Consider the following 18,325-nt stretch of genomic DNA (forward strand, 5'->3'; position numbering starts at 1 on the left):
ATGTGGCTGACAAGGATGTTGAGCAGTATCGGCCCCAGGAGTGACCCCTGAGGGACAGCACTAGTCACTGGTTTCCATGTGGACAATGAGCCATTGACCACAACCATTTGCATGCAGCCATCTGGCCAGTTCTTGATCCACTGAGTGGCCCATCTATCAAATCCACGTCTCTCCAATCTGGAGACAAGGATGTCATGCAGGAAAATGAACAATTTACACAAATGCTTTGTGTAAATCTAGGTAGATGATGTCAGTTGTTTTATCCCTATCCACCAATGCTGTAGCCCTGCGATAGCTCACCAGATTTGTCAGGCATGATTTCCCTTTTATAAAGCCATTTAGGCTGTTACCAATCACCTCTTGGTTTTCCTTGTGCCTTAGCACAGTTCCCAGGAGAATCTTCTCCAAGATCTTGTCTGAGACAGAGGTGAGACAGACTGGTCTGTAGTTCCCTAGGTCTTCTGTTTTCCCGTTTCTCCAGTCATTAGGGACTTTACCTGACTGCCCTGATTTTCCAAAAATGACTAATGGCTTAGCAACTTCATCTGCCAGCTCCCTCAGGACCTATGAATTAACCTCATCAGGTCTCATGGAACCAATTCAGGTTCCTTAGATGGTCTCAAACATGATCCCCTCCTACAGCGGGTCTTCATTCTCCTTGTCCCTGTATCTGCCTTTCATGACTTGGATGGTGTGGCCGGAGCACTTGCCATGGAAGACTTTGTCACAGAAGTCATTGACAACCTCAGTCTTCTCCATACCCAGGGTAGCAAGATCTCCTGTTTCCTTCCAGGGAGGGCCCACATTATCCCTATCCTTTCTTTCACTTGCAACGTATCTATAGAAGCCCTTCCTGTTATCCTTAATATCCTTGGCCAGACACAGTTCTAATTGGGCTTTGGCTTCTCTAAACTTGTCCCCATCTTCCAGTACAATTTCCCTGTATTCCTCCCAGGCTACCTGCCCTTGTTTCCGCTCCCTGAAAGCTTATTTTTTCACTCTGAGTTTGCTCAGCAACTCCTTATCCATCTATGGAGGCTTCATGGCATTTTTGCCCGATTTCTTCCTTGTTGGATGCATTGCTCCTGAGCTGAATATATGAATATATGAAATACCATTCCTAGTATATAGATTTGATACAACTTCCATGTAAATATGGTAATCCTTAAATAAATATGTAATCCTTAAGATTAATGTGTAATACGATACTAAGTGACCACCTGTGTTTATAGCAGACTTCCATAACTAAGTAGTTAAAACAATCAACAAACAAGTTCTAAAGATAAAGTAGTCTTCAGACTTTTCATAACCATATTTTAGGGTTTAGGAGTCACTTAAAGAATCTTCCTCTAGGTAACAGGATTATGTAAAATTATCAGTAGGTGGACAAGGGTTAATTAAGAATAAAAGGCAGTCTTCAACAAATGTTTCGGCTTTTCCTATTAGGAAAACAACACATATCATGAAATCGTTAAGAAAAGTAATACAAAGGGTGTTTTAAGCAAGTCCAAGGCAGAGGGGACAGACATTAGGACAGTGAGGTAATTTGTACGTTAAGTTTCTAATGTCAAATATATAAATTTACTCTCCCCAGAGCTGTCTGTTGTCAAGATAGAAAATTTAAACATAAGGTCAATATGAATTCTCATCAATGACTCAACAACTCATACACTTTTCCTTTCCTCGGTGTAATAACTAGTAATATTTTAATCAAAGAATTCCTCAGATTAAAATGTGGTATCAGAAACACAGAAGCATGAAATCAGTCTTCTTTCAATGAAGGCCATTCTGTCTATAACTGATATATTCAAAGCACTATTTCAGAACCCACTGAAATTTGAATTTTAAATATATCACACTAAAAAGGACTTAATGCCATTTCCTTTCTTTCTAAAGGGCTTTCAGTAAAAAACTGAAAAAACTTTTTCAGTAAAAAACTACAGATTTTCATGAAGACCAAGAATTTCACACCAAAACTTATAAAAAGTGTCAGCTCACTTTTTCATTGTTCCAATGTTCCTCTTCTGCAATCCTTTGTCGGCATTCCTTTTGCAAGTCTTCTAGCTGTGCCTGTAACTCATGAACTTTTGCTGTCATCTCTTCTTCACGCGACTTCAAAATACAGGGGAAAAAATAATTACCCATCTAATAATTGAAAACCTTAAGTATAGTGGACATAAAGCAATCAACAGAAGTTACACTATAGATGGAAAGAATATGCTTGAAATCTGGTATAAAAGCTATATACACAAGAGGACAACAGAATAGAACAAGAAACAAACCAGGGGTGCTCAACAATAAAGATTACAGAGTCACAACTACAGTTAGTTTTCTTAAAGATTACCAAAAAAACCTGTTTCTCTTGGGCACTAAACCAGCATTTGAGTACAATCCATTAAGTGTGTGAAGGTCATTATCTTCACGAAGGGGCAGATGATGATACATAGTTAATTCCTATACTCTAGAAATGACAAGGACTTCAATCGTTTCCTCAGTCACTCTCACAAAGATGGCACTAACGCAGTTTTAAGCACATTTTCAGAAACAATGACCAATGATTTCACCGTTCACAAGGGTCTGAAAGGTACTAGCACTGCAGGGGAAAGAAGCAGTGGCAAAAATGGTAGGAAGGAAATGAACTTTTCTTGCAGAGAAGAAAAATACGATGACCTAAAACCTAGGAAGTTAGTCTACCCAAATGACACTTTGCAAAAACAAGTATTTTTTTAAAACTGTGTCCCCTCTGGCCTTTCTGTGAGATCACATGTTAGGGACCTTATAAAACAGTACTCCAATTCCAAGTGTATGTCTCCACTGACAAATGAAACTAGAAGTTTAGTTTCACTCATGCTAATCACACAGGGTAGTCAGCTGACTGCCTTCTATGCATTAGTACTTCGAATAAAATTAGTACAATTAATCAACTGAAAACAGGTAAAGAACAGCTGATGGAAATTTTGTTCTATGAAAAAAATCTCAGAAGTACAAATTATAATGATACAGAATATTTACTAGAAAAGCAGGTGCAGAACTAGAATGCTGATCCAGGTTAGATTTAGGGTATGTCATTACTAAAAAAATAATTATTTCCCTGCAAGGCCAATTTTTAGTGTTCTTTGAACCCAAGATAAGAATGAAACACCTTCCCTCTGCAGCCGCTCAGCCCAAAAATCATCACCAAAAAGAAAAAAAGCACATCTGCTCTTAGTGAATGAGAAGTCATAGTATCTGAGCAACTTGTAAAAATTGCTGTAAAGTGTAAAAGTTTTAAGAATATCCATCTTCAAGAAAAATCTTGCTCAAACATCATGACCTCCAAACAGTTAGCTTCTTTTCATTAAAAAGATTTTTCTATGCTCTCAGAAGTATATCACCAATTATTGTTTCTAAAATTGTTTTTTTTTAATAGATTTATATGCCTTTAGTTAAAAATCCTCAATACCTGGCATATTCAGTGATGGTGGTGGTTGTTCTTGTGGCTTTTGAGGATTTTTGATTTTTTGAGGATTTCTAGACTACTGTTTAATTAAATAAATCATTTAATTAAATAAATTGCATGCACATCATTCTTAGTTATAAAAGGCAGTTAAAAGGCTGAAAAGAAATTCAACCCAAAATTATGAATGACACTTGTGTAAAAGGGACAATTTAATTTGTAATTTGAAATAATTAGAGATCAAGTAGGGTTCCAACATGCTATTGATCTGTATTTACAACAATAACTTATTGTTCTATACATCACCTGGCATACTCTGAAAATAAAATGCATGCCATTGGGATTTAATTACAGTTATAGACTAAGACTTCAGTGAAGTTATAGTTTCCCAAATCTTAACCCCAAAGCTGTATCCTGTACTCATACAGAAAGCATTATGACAAATGGAAGGATACATACTTGAAGTTAGGTATTTTACTTTTAGCTCATAGATAGGCTTAAAAAGCTAGCTGGAACACAACATTCATTTTTTCTCTAATTGTATACTTTAGCTAAAAAAAAAACAACTTAGGACCCAAATTACAGGCTATGCTGATTTACAAATCCTCTAATTAGGGAGATTTCTATGAAAACTTACGTGATAAAAGTTTTCATGAAAGATAAGAAAATACAACATAAAGCAAAAGTGGAGCACTTCACAAGTAAATCATGGGAAGTTTAACAAACTGAATGATTCCTGCTTGTCTTTAAGGATACATGCTCAGATCAAATTAGACTTATTTTTAGCATCACCAACCATGTTCAAAATGCAACAGAGAGCTACAAAGTTATATGAGCAAGATTCATTTTTGCTTTTGGTTTTATTTTTGCTTCATCTTCTTACCATTTGTGACAGAGATAATCCCCTCTGCATAAATGTTATGATGTAAAATTTTTCAAACCTGTAATGAGCCAAGTCAAGTATAAGTGGTAACTGGTAACTTTAGGCTAAATCTGCTGATGCATATGCTCCTATTTCTACCAGAGATCTCAATAAACATGACATACTTTCAATTTAACATAAGAATTTCTGAACTTTTGAGATGCTTCCAATAATTTTTCAGGTAAAAAGGTAAGAAAAATAATAAAACCAAAACACACATATACCCACAAAAGAAACATTTACTCTGAAATTTAAAATCTCAAACTACAGTTTATTGCAGTTCCAAGTAACTGTCATTGCCATCATCAATGAGATGCAAAGAATGGCAGTGTTCATGTCCCCCAACTACACAGAAGTCAAATCAGCCTAGACCTTCAAGATCACACAATGACTATAGCATGTGTGTTTCTGACCTACTTGCAGTATGGACTGCAAGTATCAGATAAGAGAGGAATTACACCTGCACAACTTCAAATCACATACCTATTTGGGGATAGAAACTGAGAACCTGAATGGCAGAACACTGCACACTGAGGTAAGAGAAATCTAAATCCTCCAGAAATGCATAATTTAGACCTATGTTTCAAAAAAACTTGATCTTTTTATATCATGCGATTTTTCTAAACTAAGAAAGAAAAGAAGGGGACTCAAAATTTAAAACTCTGATAACTCTACTCAGTCTGCTGGAAGTTGAAAAATCAAACACAGCAACCTGCTTACATGTAGAAATTTTTAGTATGAAATACTCAGTCATGTTCAATACAAAGAATTTTGGACTGGTAACTGAGCATAAGAAACCAGATGCTAACTTACATTTATTACTGCAGGCTCTATTACTGGGACATTCTCTTTTATTACATCATTTGTGCAAACAGGACTAAGATTAACAAAGTTAAAACCTGCATGCCAATATGATGCACAGTCTACCACTGAAAACCATTTAACCTTATGGTGCCATACAAGCAGGACTGGGTTAATTAACTTGGCTAGAACAGGAGCCATCTTTGGTAAAGTATCCTTAGACTGAAATTGGCTGCTAAGTTCTGGTTGAAATGCTACTAGAGCTAAACTATGTCCATCTGCAAATAGCATGCAAATAAACTGTTCAATACAAGTAAAAAAAGAAATCTCTACAACCATAAGAACTATGCAAACAGACTGCACCCAGAATAGAACACAACCTTACTTTAAGGGCTATGTTGCGAATCTTCACACAGCATCAGAAAAAGGAGATAGAGAGTGAGACTGACCCATAAGAGCTGTATTTAAATCCTTACAAAAAAACAGTACACCACTGCCAAAACTCTAGTAAAGCTTAAATGTCACTTTCCTTGTTCCAATCTGGTACACAAACTGCCCAAGGGCTTAATTTCTGATATATCCACAAAACACAGAAACAAACATCTTAATTGTGAGGTAGGTCACTAGACATATCAACCACAATTCAGGCAGTAAGATCTTTACTAGAAAGAATTACAGTTTTTCTGTCTAGCTATGTAATCAAAAAAGAGTTATTTTGAAATGTATGTAGTCATATCACTTTTCAAAAAAATACCTCAAGGATTTCTTCGTATTTTTTCACAGTTCTTTTTAGATCATCATCTTTTTCAACAATTTTTTTATGCAGATGAGTTGTCTCTATGTGATGATTTTCTATCAATTCATTTTCTACCTCCTGGGCTTTACCTATAAAAGAAAAGTTAGGTAATATTAAAAAAAGCTTTAAAAGCTTTTTTTTTTTTTTTAATTATATCATGACAGTATTTAAAAAAGTTTAAAGGTTAAAGGTAAGGGTGAAAAGCAACTATAAGGAAAAATTGCCAGGAAAATTCATTTTTCCACACTGCCAATAACTATTAAGTCACTTGATCCTAATATGTACAAAGTTTGTCGTCTGCAGTTTGGTACTTGGAGCAGTTTCTTCTACCTGGAACTTTTCTCTAGAAGTTAAGATGACAGCCAAAATCAACTAATTCTATCTCCTACTCTATCTAGATAAGTGACTGAAAAATCTGTAAATCTTCAGAAATTCCTAATCTGAAGAGGTACTTCTAGTAACTGTGAAGTCAAAACATAGTTTTTGTTCACTTCTCTAATCTCCAGCTTACACTATGGTTGCAAAAGATGGACAGAGAAGTTGAAATATGCTGTACTATAGTTATAACCACAGGGCATTACAATCACACACCATATTCAGCTGGCACCTGTTAGTGGTTACAGTGAATGAAATCTGCAAGATGCAGCTAAAAAAATGCCATTCTCATTCTCAGATGGATCTACCTTTCTCTAAAAGGCACCCTTCAGCACCATTCAACAACCGAGCGTTAAAGTTTGTACTGCTGAAGACAAAGTAGCACTGCAATGAAAACTTACCAATGTGCTTTCACCTGCAAAGTCTTACTCTTTTTTTTTTTCTTCTATACATATGACAAAAACATAGGTTATAATGGATAACTCTTGCCACGACAGATGTAAACAGAGCGCTAGATCAAAGATCCATCCTGAAGGGTAAGGATGAACACCTACACATGCACTTTCCTAATTGTACTAACGATAATATTGATATGTTATTTCCCGAGCATGGGAAGTTCTTCTCCTGGGTTCTCCAGGCATTCATAAAACATATGTGTTTATCACAGTCCCAGGTAAAATCACTTCCCCAAAACAACTGAAGATTCAGTTCTGACTATTTCACTGATTACGGTTATATTTGTTTTTCACTTACTGATTGTTTCTTTTACTGCTGCTTCCAATTCTCTTTCTTTTTGAGCCAGCTGAGTATTGAACTCTCTCATTAATTGCTTTAAGGTGGAGTTGTGCTTTAACTCAATGTCTTCTTGTTCACATCTGTACAAAAATGTCCAAAAAAAAAATACAGTGAGGAAATAAAACATTTAACAAGTGTGCGAGAAGAGTTTAGCAAGGTCAAAGATGCGGGAGTTTCTACGAAACTACTTTGGAATGGGATGGTTTGGAATTACATGAATTCTGTGAGATTCAGGGAATCTTTTTGTTCACCTCCTACTTAGTTCACCTGGAAAGCGTACATGTTTCATTTAAAAACAACCCAGAATTGAACCCTTTGAAAAGATATGGAGTTGAAGATCTGGAAGTAAAGAATGTGCCATAAAACCCAGAATTCTTAGGGAATTCGTTGCTTGAGAAACTATTAAGAGTGCTGAGCATTACACCACATTTTGCGCAATACGTATGGACAGTTCTTGATAACAGCTGAACATGAAGCTCTCAGTACTAAGTTTTAAATTTCATTTCCTGTTTGAGAAAAATAGAATTATATTTAATGCTCTGGTAATGCTGAAAATGACCACCACTGAAAGAGATCAGAAGCAGTATTACTCTGGCAAAAGTCAAACCTCTTTTCTTTCTGTTTCACTATTTTAGAAAAGTGAGAAAAAATTACCAGCCATTATTTCCTCATTAGAAACTGAGTTTTAGAAAAGTATTCTTGAGGTTTTAGTGGTTGAAGTACAGAAATGATAACACACACAGGAACAAAGAGCATACCTGATTTTCTGCTCCATTTCTTCTAAGGACTCCTTCTTTACTATATCAAGCTCTTGCTGATGTTCTTTTCTGAGAGTACGTAAGTCTTTTTGAAGATTATTAACCTCTTTGCGTAGTTTCTGTTTCTCCCTTTCAGTCTCTTCCAGTTTAGTCTGTAAGTCCTTCTGCTGGCTCTGCATATCACCTAGTAATTTCTGCAGCTCCAGAACAGATTTAGCTTTTTCTTCAGCATTTTCCTCAAAAGCTTTCAGACTGTCATTTCTTTCATCCAACTGTTGCTGTAAACATTTTATCTTTTCTTCATATTTTAAACTCGTATCTTCCATCTCAATCTTATGCACTTCATTTTTCTTCACTAGATTATTTTCTAACTCTTTTATCTTCTGTTCTAAAGATTGACTGACTGCTTCCTTTTCCTGCAATTTTTTCTGGAAATCTCCAATTATATTCTCCATATGAAGATGTTTTTGTTCTTTCCATTTCAATTCTTCCCTATTGCTTGCTAAATCACCACCACAACTAGCATGCTCATCTGCTAACAATAAGTATTTTTTGGTTTGCTCCTCAAGTTCCTTCCTGAGGCTTTCGGTCTTACTCTGCTCTTCCTGATGGCTCTTCTCAACATATTCTAGTTTTTTAAGGAGTTCATTCTGTTTGTTTTGAAGTTCTAGATTAGAGTCATTACTCTCCCGCTGTTCTTTCTCATACTTCTGCAATAATTCATCTTTTTCAGTTAAGCCCTTCTGTAACACATGCATCTTCTCTTCATATATCTGTTGGATATTCTCAAGCATGTTATTTTTTTCTTGTTCTACAGCAGCCTTTACACTCTCTAGTTTTTCCAGCATTTCCTTCTCTAATTCTGTGGAATCTCTTGTTGACTTAATTTTTAATTCTAAGGACTCAATTTTGGCTTCTCTCTCCTGCATTTTCTGTTTCAACTCTCTTAACTGATCCTCTCTATCTTGCTTAAATTTCTGTTCCTTTTCTTCCATCTGAGACATTAATTGCTTTCTAATAGAACCTATTTTTTGCTCTGCCTTCTTCTTCAAGTCTGCCAGCTTAGTGTTGTTCTCTGCATTCAGTCTTTCTTCTAATTCTTTCAGTTCCTCCTCTTTGCTTTTAAGCATCACTGACTTCATTTGATCAAATTCCCTGTCCTTTGCTTCAAAATCAGCTTTCAGTGAATCTATTTGCTTCTCAAGATTAAGAACTTTTTCTTCAGCCTTCTTATATCTATTGTCCTTTTCAAAAGCCACCTTTTCTGCCTCCTGGAGTTGCCAAGCTATCTCCTTTTTCTCTGTGTCTTTTTGTTCATTACACTTTTTAAGCTCCTCCACCAAGGATTCATTTTCTGAAGTTTTCTGAGCAATGTGTTTTTCTAGTTCAGCAATTTTTGATGCTTGTTTTTTCAATTTTGAGGTTAACTCACTTTCTCGCTTTTCCTTCCTGTTTTGCTTTTGTTCCAATTCACTTTTTAAACTATCAAGATTCTCACTTTGTTTAGCCAGCTGCTCCTTCAGTTTATTTAGCTCTTCATCTTTTTTATTGGTTGCAGTATTGCTTAATTCAAGTTTGCTCTGCAAATCTTTAATAGTATCATCATTTTCTGCAAACCTGGTCTGGGCTTTCATCTTCCACTCTGACAGCTGGGCCATGCAATCAAGGGCTGACGCTTTTTCTTGACTCAGTATCTCAACTCTGGATGATAACTCTTGTATCTGGTTTAACAACTGCAACTGGTCCTCTTGATGTTGCTTGCTTAACAGAGACATGGCTGCTTCCTTCTCTGTTAAACTTACTGTGCTTTCAAGTCTAACATTAAGGTCATTAATTGTTTTGTTGAGAGCAGACACTTCAGATTGTTTTTCTTGGAGTTCCTCCCTCATTGATGTAACAGCATTGATATTTTCAGATAACTCTTTCCTCAGCTGTGTTATGTAAGTTTCTTTTTCTGATGCTGCTTGCTGCTGATGCCCTCCCTCTTTCTGCAATTGTTCCTTTTCTGTTACAAGTCCTTCAATGTCAGCTCTCATGGACATAATTAAATTGTCCTTCTCTTGCAGAACTTGCATTGACTTCTGTAAAGAAGTAGTAGCAGCAGAATGATGCTCTGTTATTTCTCTAAGTTGAGCTTCTAGTTCAGTTATCTTACTTGTTTTGATTAATACTGCTTCTTTAACTTTTGCAGTTTGGCGCTCACAGTCTGCAATTTTGCATGTTACTATGCCAATTTTTTCATTACATTTCTCAATTAATTCATTGCCTTTTGTTTGCAATGAAGCTTCAACATTCTTCCAACAGGCATCTAACTGGGCTGCAAGTTCTCCTGACAACCTTTTAAACTCAGTTTCTTTTAGTTGAATTGCCTCTAATTTTTTCTCATAATTTTTATGATCTTTATACTGAGAAGATTGCACAGTTTGTAGTTGCTCTTCAAGAGTTTTCAGTTTATCAGCCAGCTCAGTAATTTTGGCTTTGTCCTTCTCTTCAACTGCTTTCTGTTTACTAAGTTGCTCCTGAAGTTTTGTCTGCTCTTTCAAGGACTGTTCAAGATCACTTTCCAATTTTTTCAACTGTGTTTTCAGGTCAGTTTCTGTATCTGACAAAGCATTCACCCTAGCCACTGACTGCCGTAGGTGTTCTTGCAATTCCTTCAGGCACTCCTCCCTTTTCACTTGTTCTTCCTTCAGTTGGATTATTTCTGTTCTGGAGTCCTCTTTTTCAGCAGTGAAGGTGGCAAGCTTCTGTTTCAGGTCTCCAACTTCCTGTTCTTTCTCTTGCAGTTCCATATCATGTTTTTCCTGGAGCTCTTCAACCTGCTGAGTAAGTTTCTTTTCCCAGCTTTGGATAACTTCTTCCAAGTTCCTCCTATGATCTTCAGCAAGACTCTCTAGTTGCTCTTTCTGATTAGATTCAAGTTTTGACACAGTTTCATTAATTCCAGCTGAGCTGGCATGTGCCATTTCCAACATTTTAGCATTGAATTCACTCTCTTTCTGACTGAACTCCAATTGCTTGTTTTCAAGCTCATTTTTTAGTTTAGCTTCCTGCTCAGTAAGTTTCTTTTTGAAAGTTTCCTGCATATCTTTAGACTTCTGCTTCATTTTTTCCATTTTCTTTTCCTGACATTTCAGTTTACTTTCATATTCTCCTTGTAAAGCACTAATTTTCTCCTCTGTGGCTAACAGTTTCTGCCTAAGCTCTTCCACTTGGTTGCTCTGTAACTTCCTCATGTGCTCAATTTCATTTTCCTTCTCAGTTAGACTTCTCTTCATCTCATCAGCCTTTCCTTGTAGATCCTTCAGTTGACATTCATACTGTTGTGTTAGAGAGGTTACTTTTTCACTGCTTTGCTCCTCTAGCTTTGCAGACACTTGGATAAGTTCAGCTTCAGATCTTTCAGCAGATTCCTTTAGTTTCTGTTCACGTGCTTTTAATTCTTCCAAATGTCTGTCTTTCTCCTCCAGGGATTGCTTGAGCTTGTTGAGTTCCTCTTTGAGTACCTTCTCAACACTTTGAATAGACATTTCATGATCTTTTAACAGTTTTTCAACCACTTCATTGTGCTGTTTCCTCTCTTCTTCCAACTTTCCTTCAAATTCTTGCTTTGCTTCACATACTTTACTATTTAATTGTGAGACCTCTTGTTCTAAATCATGACGTATTTTTAGTGCTTCTGATAGCTCAGAAGACAGTGCTTCTAGTTCTGTTTGTTTCACATCAAGTTTTTCTAATGTTTTTTCATTCATCTCTTCTATGTGTGCACAGAAAACTCTTTCTTTTTCTTTCAAAATGGTATCTATCTCTTCTTGTTGTTTCTCTCTTATTTTTTCTATTTCAGTTATTTGCTGTTGCTTTAAAATTTCCAGTTTTTCTCTCCAAAGACTTTCTTGCTGCTGTTTCACATTCTCCAGTTCTTTATTGTGTTTTTCAACCATATCATTGATTTCCTTACTGTGCTGCTTTTTTTCAGACTCTATGAGAGTACTTAATTCCTCTGACTGCTTTCTATCACCTTGCGAATACTTTGCAAGAGAGCTCTCCAGTTCAAGAATCCTCTGTTAAAGAATATAGTTTTAAAAGAATATGAATATTCAAAAGGTAACAATTTAATTAAATTTTTAAAAATCTTACCAGGCTGAAATTACTACAAGTCAATTATTCCATTATTTTACTTAATATCAACTCTTTTTATAAGCCTTTCATTCATTTAGTTTGTTCTCACCTTTGCTTCCAGGAAGGTGAGCTAGTTATTTAATAAAAAACTTTCTATTTCACTGCAATGAAAATAAACTGTGAAAAGAATGTAACTAATTCCAATAAAATAAGTCATGTGATATTTATGAGAGATATGTTTGAATTTTCTTCTTAAGCTAAAGTACCAACAAATAAGATGAAAGATACTGGGAATCTATGGTAGCACTAAGGAGTTTTGTACCTATCTATTGATTTATCTGAATTCCACCTCTCATAGAAATGCTGCTGTAAAGTTTGAATGCTTCTATAAGCAAAACTTCCAAACTAATATTTGGGAGTGGTGGAATAATGTACCAACTTGCATTAGCAGAAAATACAATCTTACCCATTACATAAAGCAGAAGACACTTGTAAAATATAAGTAAAATTTTTACTTACTAAAGTACCCTTATAAATGTTTTTAAAGCAGCAGTACCCAGAAATTGAACAGGTTGAAGTTTAACTTCTCTATAATGTACATAAAAATTATGTAGCTGGATACAAATTCATATCTCATGCCATGACATAAAGTTAATGTATTTCTATATTTTGTCACCTTATCTAGTAAAAAACTAGGAGCTGCAGCATACCATAACAACATGTTAAACTTCTGTTGCTTTAATCCCACAAGAAGCATTTTGGGATTAAAATGACCCAATCACAGCAAACCCACCCTCTATTTGTAAACCTGTCACAGTTAAGCACATACTGAAAGGACTACTTGTAAATGTTTACTCTTTTGGAATCTTTACTCACAGTTCTAAAAGTCTCTACTTCTTGATGCATCTTCTGAACTTTCTTGTCACACTCAGACTGTATGGCTTTCTTCTGCAGCTCTAATTCTTCTAAGGCTAGGGATTCTTGCTGCTCTTGCTCTTTAAGGGTTTTTAAGCACTCACTCTGATTTTTTTCCTGCATGAAGAAGTACAGCTAAAACAATAAACTATAAATACAATCATCACACCTTCCAAAACATTATGATAGGATATTTTCATTCCAGTTAATAGGAGTCATACACTAATCACCTTTATTTTCTACACACACACACACACATACACACACAGAGTTTGTTTTTATCTGTAAAAACAAAATTGTAATAAGTCACTTGCATTTTCTTTTCTTGGGAACCACTTGTATTCTAGTAAATTTTAATATTTACTTTTCACTAAAAACACAATGCACCCCAGCCTTTCATTTTAGTTTGTTTACCACTATTAATTGAGAATAACATCTTAGAGGAATAAAGGTCTGTTCTCCTTCGATTCCACTGTTAATATAATTTTAAGCTTCTGTTCCTTATAATTAAGAAAATAATCTGAGAAACAGGTAGAAAAATACAGGAAAGGACCTCAGTCCCAGTCACCATTCATTATGGAGTGGTATAAAAACCAACACAGTATTTGCTAGGTAAAATTACATGATGATCTGAAGTAGATTAAAGCTCATGAAAGAGCGCAAAGAATTCCAGTGATTCCTCCCAACCCGACCTAGAAGAAAATTCTTTTTCTGAGTTGAAACACTATGAATAGTTTACCCTGTTCACATAACACAACACAACCAAACATAACCATACCAACACTTTTCAAATAACAGCCTCATTTTTGGTACTTCTTTCACTCTAGATTGCTATGACTAATCACCAGTGATCCAGAGGAGGAAATTTAAAAAACAAGCCTAAATAAAATTTTCAAAAAAGGAAACCATTTCCAAAAGATGCAGCACCTAGTGAGAATTGACAGTAAGAAATCATCATTATTCAGTCTGGATCAATGCAGTTGCTTTCTTTTCATGTTGCTGAAGTCTCTAAGCTATTTGACTTTTGGAGAAAACTCATATATTTGAGCGCAGAAGGACTCTCACTATGGAATAGTATCAGATCAAGACTTGTAATCCCAACTCACACTTAGAGAAATGTCTTTCTACACATTTTAGGTTTACTTACAAGAGCTGCCTTCATCTTCTCCTGGAACACCTTTTCTTGTGCCTGTAGTCTCTCATTTAGCTCCTGATCTTTGGTAGCCATTTCTTTTTTATGGATTTTTTCTAGCTCAGCAACTCGTTCCTCTGAAGACTTCTGTGAATCAAAGTCAGAAAAGACTCATTTCAAAATATTAGGTAACAAAACACTTTGTATCATTTCTTAATGAGAAACACAGTGCAACAGAGAGAAAAAAACAGAATCATCTCCTTACTCCCTTTGAATAAGTAACAATGGGTTAATATTCAGTCCTGAGAGCTCTTATTTTCAGGCTTGAAGTTACCCATCTCCCTTCTCTAGTTTTTCACAGTTCTACTGAAAGGAACGCCACATTTTCTAAAGACTCTTCTACCAAAGCAAACTATTTTCAATTCAAACACGATAATGCATTGGACAAGGAACTTCTTTCTGCAGCTTTCCCTCTATTCTTGTTATTTCATGAGTGACAAAGTCAAGTAGTGATACTCTTTGCAGATAGTTGCCTACCATATGTGCTTTATATAAGAAAAATATAAAGCCTGTCTGTAATCCCCCTAAAGCATCAAAGTATTCTCTTAGAATAATTAATACCATTACAAATGTCAACACAAGAACTGTAATTTAAAGGCGTTAAAATTTTCAGCTTTGCAACTCATGTGCAGTACCCCTGCAATTCTGACCTGAATACACCAGATGAACCAAATTTTAGCAATTCTTAACCACAAACAATTAGGGAACAAGTTCTTAAACATTTACACATACTCAGCTAGGATAATGATTAAAAGATCTTAGTATTAAAACCCAAAATCCTGGTGGAGATGCATAAGTATCTTCTTCTTGACTCCCTTTAAAGTCTGAAGTGTATTTCTAATAAATAATTTTATTAAACACTGTGAAACAAAGAGTAATACTGTTCTTTTTTACATGCCATTGATGTACTCATTTTAAATTGTTAGAGGAAAAAAATACATGAGGAGTTTTCTACTTTGCTTTAAGTGAATCATTAATCATAGAAAATTTTTATAGACTTTATTAAACAGCAAAATTACAACAAAGCTCTGATATACTGATGTATTTTACAATATAGATTAATTTCAATTAAGCTTTTACCTTCATAATCTCAACCACCTCTTGTTTCACTCTGGTTAATTCCCGTTGAAGACTTAATCTCTCTTCTTCACTTGCCTTTTCTACCGCTTTAATTTTTTCATCCATTTCTGTCTGCAGTTTTTTCCGGGCTTCCTCTGTCTTTTGGGCAATAGATAGAGCCTTCTCAAGCTCCTCAAAAGCTGCCAAGAAAAATAAGTGTATGATAGTCAAGAAATATCTATGTCCTTTGATAGAAGAATTACATAAGTAAGAAAAGAATGAACTTAGGAATCCATCAAGAATTCACATGCGTTTACTATCTAGAGAAAAAAGAGAACAGACAAATAGCTGTGAATGTCTTCTTATACATCCCGTAGCTTCTATTTCTTCTCTTAAAATTACTATAAAATACATAAACCATGTAAGTGAATGAACTATGGCTCCTCTTCTGCCTATACTTGCTGAATAACTTTGAAAAAAAGGAAAACAGCTGCGCAAAGAAAAGGCAATTCACAAGTTGTTCTTCCACTAAAGCAGACAGAAACATAAACCAAGATGACTACTATGCAAGTCAGTTTTTAGTGAATAATGAAAGAGATCTTCCTGAATAGAATACTGAAACATAATACTTTATTTACTTAAGACGTGTTAACTATAAACTGTAAAACCTAGAGAATCTTCTCTTTAAACTTTGGGTTTCATACAGTCCACAGAGATGGCTTTGCATTTAATGTACACTACTATCAGTAGTGTACATTTTCCAGAAACACTGGAAAAATGCCTGAGTGTTAAGGAGACTGTCCTGTGCTTCTAAACTTCAAAATAAAATGCAATTAAAAAAACAATTGCTCCCAGAAAACTTGAATAGCTATGTTTCAAAAGAACACTAAAGCTACAGTGATGAAATTTATTTACACCTGTGTAAGATGCACAAATCCACTGAATCCATTTTAATTTACAAATCAAAAGCAATAATTCCCCATCTTCATCCCATTCTAAGGAGATGTATCTTAACATATTTTATCCACTTCCTAAATGATAAGTTAGATATAAAAAGAAAACAAATCCCTACATTGTGAGCTGGCTTATTACTGTTACTCAATACCAGTATCTGAATTCCTCACTAAAACTGATGGAAGAAGCTATAGAGAATTACACAAGACTAGAGTTTGATCACTATTAGAGAAATCTCTTTTCCTGAATGGATCACAAACATGGAAATTAGTCTCAGAACATTCCACTATATCATTATACTTTGCATGACAGAATTTTGGCAAAACACCTCTATAAAATTCAAAGTCACAGTGCCAATATCAAGACTGTAATTTATCAGAGCACAATCCCCTAAAAGTATATTGTTCTACTATACCATGGACTACTTGGATTCTAGTTTGGGAGGAGAGAGAATAAAATAATATTTGAAGTGTTATTAAGTATGATAAGCTTTCTTCCACTTAGTTCTTTCCCCAAAAGAAAACCGTAATAGATATGCATATCTCTGTTTTCTTTGATTCACTGTTACTTAGTAGCCATTCACACCAATTCTTGCAATCCTTGCTTTTTTTTTGAAGTATATTTAATAACATTGAGGCATAGTTTGAGAAGTGGATAGTAATTTCCATTCCACATATTTTGATAACATTTAAGACTGAAGATTTGAACCACAATCTATACTTTCGAGGCAATGTTGCAAATATGTTTTCAGGTAACAATTTCATAAAACTGCATTCACACAAATTCTGACCTTTTCCAGAATTTTCTTCTGTTTTTTAAGGAAGCCTTTTTCTGATTACTCACAGAAACAATTATGCTTTAGGGCAAAACAGGGCTGTTATTGACTCTGGCAATACCAAAGTACACTGTTGTATCCACTTTTTCACTCCTGGTTCTGCTTAAATACTAAAACTATTACAAAAAATTAGCAGCACCAGAAATTATTTCAAACAGGAAAACAATCTAAAATATATTACAAGCATGCACTAGGCTTATAGCTCCTTATGTTGCACAGTTCTTCAAAACTCCTATCAAGGTATTTGCCACCTGCAAACCACAGGACTCAAGTCCTCCCTCCTTGCTCCTCCGGGTACAACTCGATTATGAACACAGTCTGCAGAACTGTTTTTGGAGAATGGTATGGACTTCCCTGACGTTCCTCTCAGTCCTAACAAAAGCAGGCACAGCCAAGAAAAAATGGCCAAGTCCTTCAGTATTACAGCACTGTAGATGTTTCTTTAAAAAAAAAAAAAAAAGCAAATCACCCTACAGACCTTTACAAAGTATAGTTTGAAACTAAAGCCTGCAAGTACAAGACTAAGTTATTTCACTTCTCCATGTACATTTTCTGATTCTTTTTCTGAGCACCATGTGCTTTACTTTCATTTGAGAAACTGTTACTTCTGCAAAAGGAAAGAGAATGCATTTTCCATAGCCCACAAATCTGCCAAAGAGAAGGTCCAGGTTCACACTAGTATTGACTACTGATATGGAAGTGCTGAGCAACATGCAAAACAACAGCTGCATCACCATAATCACAAGCAGGATGCTAATACAAAAGCTATACAGAAGCTGATGGATAAAAAGCCAAGAGGATATGAAAGCACAAAGAAGCAACACTTCACAAAAACACACTCAGCCCTCTAAAAGTTGAATCATATGCATCTCAGGCACTTCTGGCACTTAAGCAAAATAGAACATTTTTATTGAAAGTAGTTAATTCTAGTGTAGCCTGACACAACCAAGTTTCAAACCAGCAGAGGGCTAAACTATTATCAGCTAGACAGAATATGGTCTCTATTATTAATGTTACTTTTAATCTGTGGGAGATTTTCATTCCACCATGTATAAAAACCTGGAATAAAGTCCTTGTTTTTATTTAAATACATCTATTCTGAATGCAGAGAGTAAAGGCACTGCCTAGTGTTCTTCTCCAACCTGCAGAGTGTTGTTGAGGGAAAGTCTTCCGACCAAGGACTGATTGAATGAAGTGTCACAAAGGCATATTAGCAAATTCGAAACAGTAACAAGCACACCAACAGAGTTTCAGGTGAGTCTTGTAAAACTCCCTTCACATGACCAAGCCAGATAAACTGGAAACCTTCCAGTGCAGAAAGTAAATTTAAAAAAAAAAAAAAAAAAAAGAGCCTGAGCAGAGTTTAAG

At 35.3% G+C, this 18,325-nt stretch overlaps 1 protein-coding gene across 9 annotated transcripts in view; it reads right to left on the minus strand.

Annotated features, from left to right (window-relative positions):
- GOLGA4 (golgin A4) overlaps positions 1-18,325 on the minus strand; it is a 67,874-nt gene that overhangs the window by 13,962 nt on the left and 35,587 nt on the right. For 8 of the 9 annotated variants that reach the window (XM_050340695.1, XM_050340647.1, XM_050340566.1 and 5 more), the window contains 7 exons: positions 15,190-15,368; positions 14,065-14,196; positions 12,879-13,052; positions 7,884-11,944; positions 7,084-7,205; positions 5,914-6,044; positions 1,999-2,112 (listed from right to left, as the gene is read on the minus strand). In XM_050340695.1, coding sequence (XP_050196652.1) covers positions 1,999-2,112; positions 5,914-6,044; positions 7,084-7,205; positions 7,884-11,944; positions 12,879-13,052; positions 14,065-14,196; positions 15,190-15,368 — 4,913 coding nt within the window. The remainder of the gene's footprint in view (positions 1-1,998; positions 2,113-5,913; positions 6,045-7,083; positions 7,206-7,883; positions 11,945-12,878; positions 13,053-14,064; positions 14,197-15,189; positions 15,369-18,325) is intronic. The other variant, XM_050340477.1, reaches the window with a different exon arrangement.

Source organism: Myiozetetes cayanensis, unplaced genomic scaffold (genome assembly GCF_022539395.1).
Source record: "Myiozetetes cayanensis isolate MyiCay16 unplaced genomic scaffold, myiCay2020 scf1, whole genome shotgun sequence".
Taxonomy (NCBI): Eukaryota; Metazoa; Chordata; class Aves; order Passeriformes; family Tyrannidae; genus Myiozetetes; species Myiozetetes cayanensis.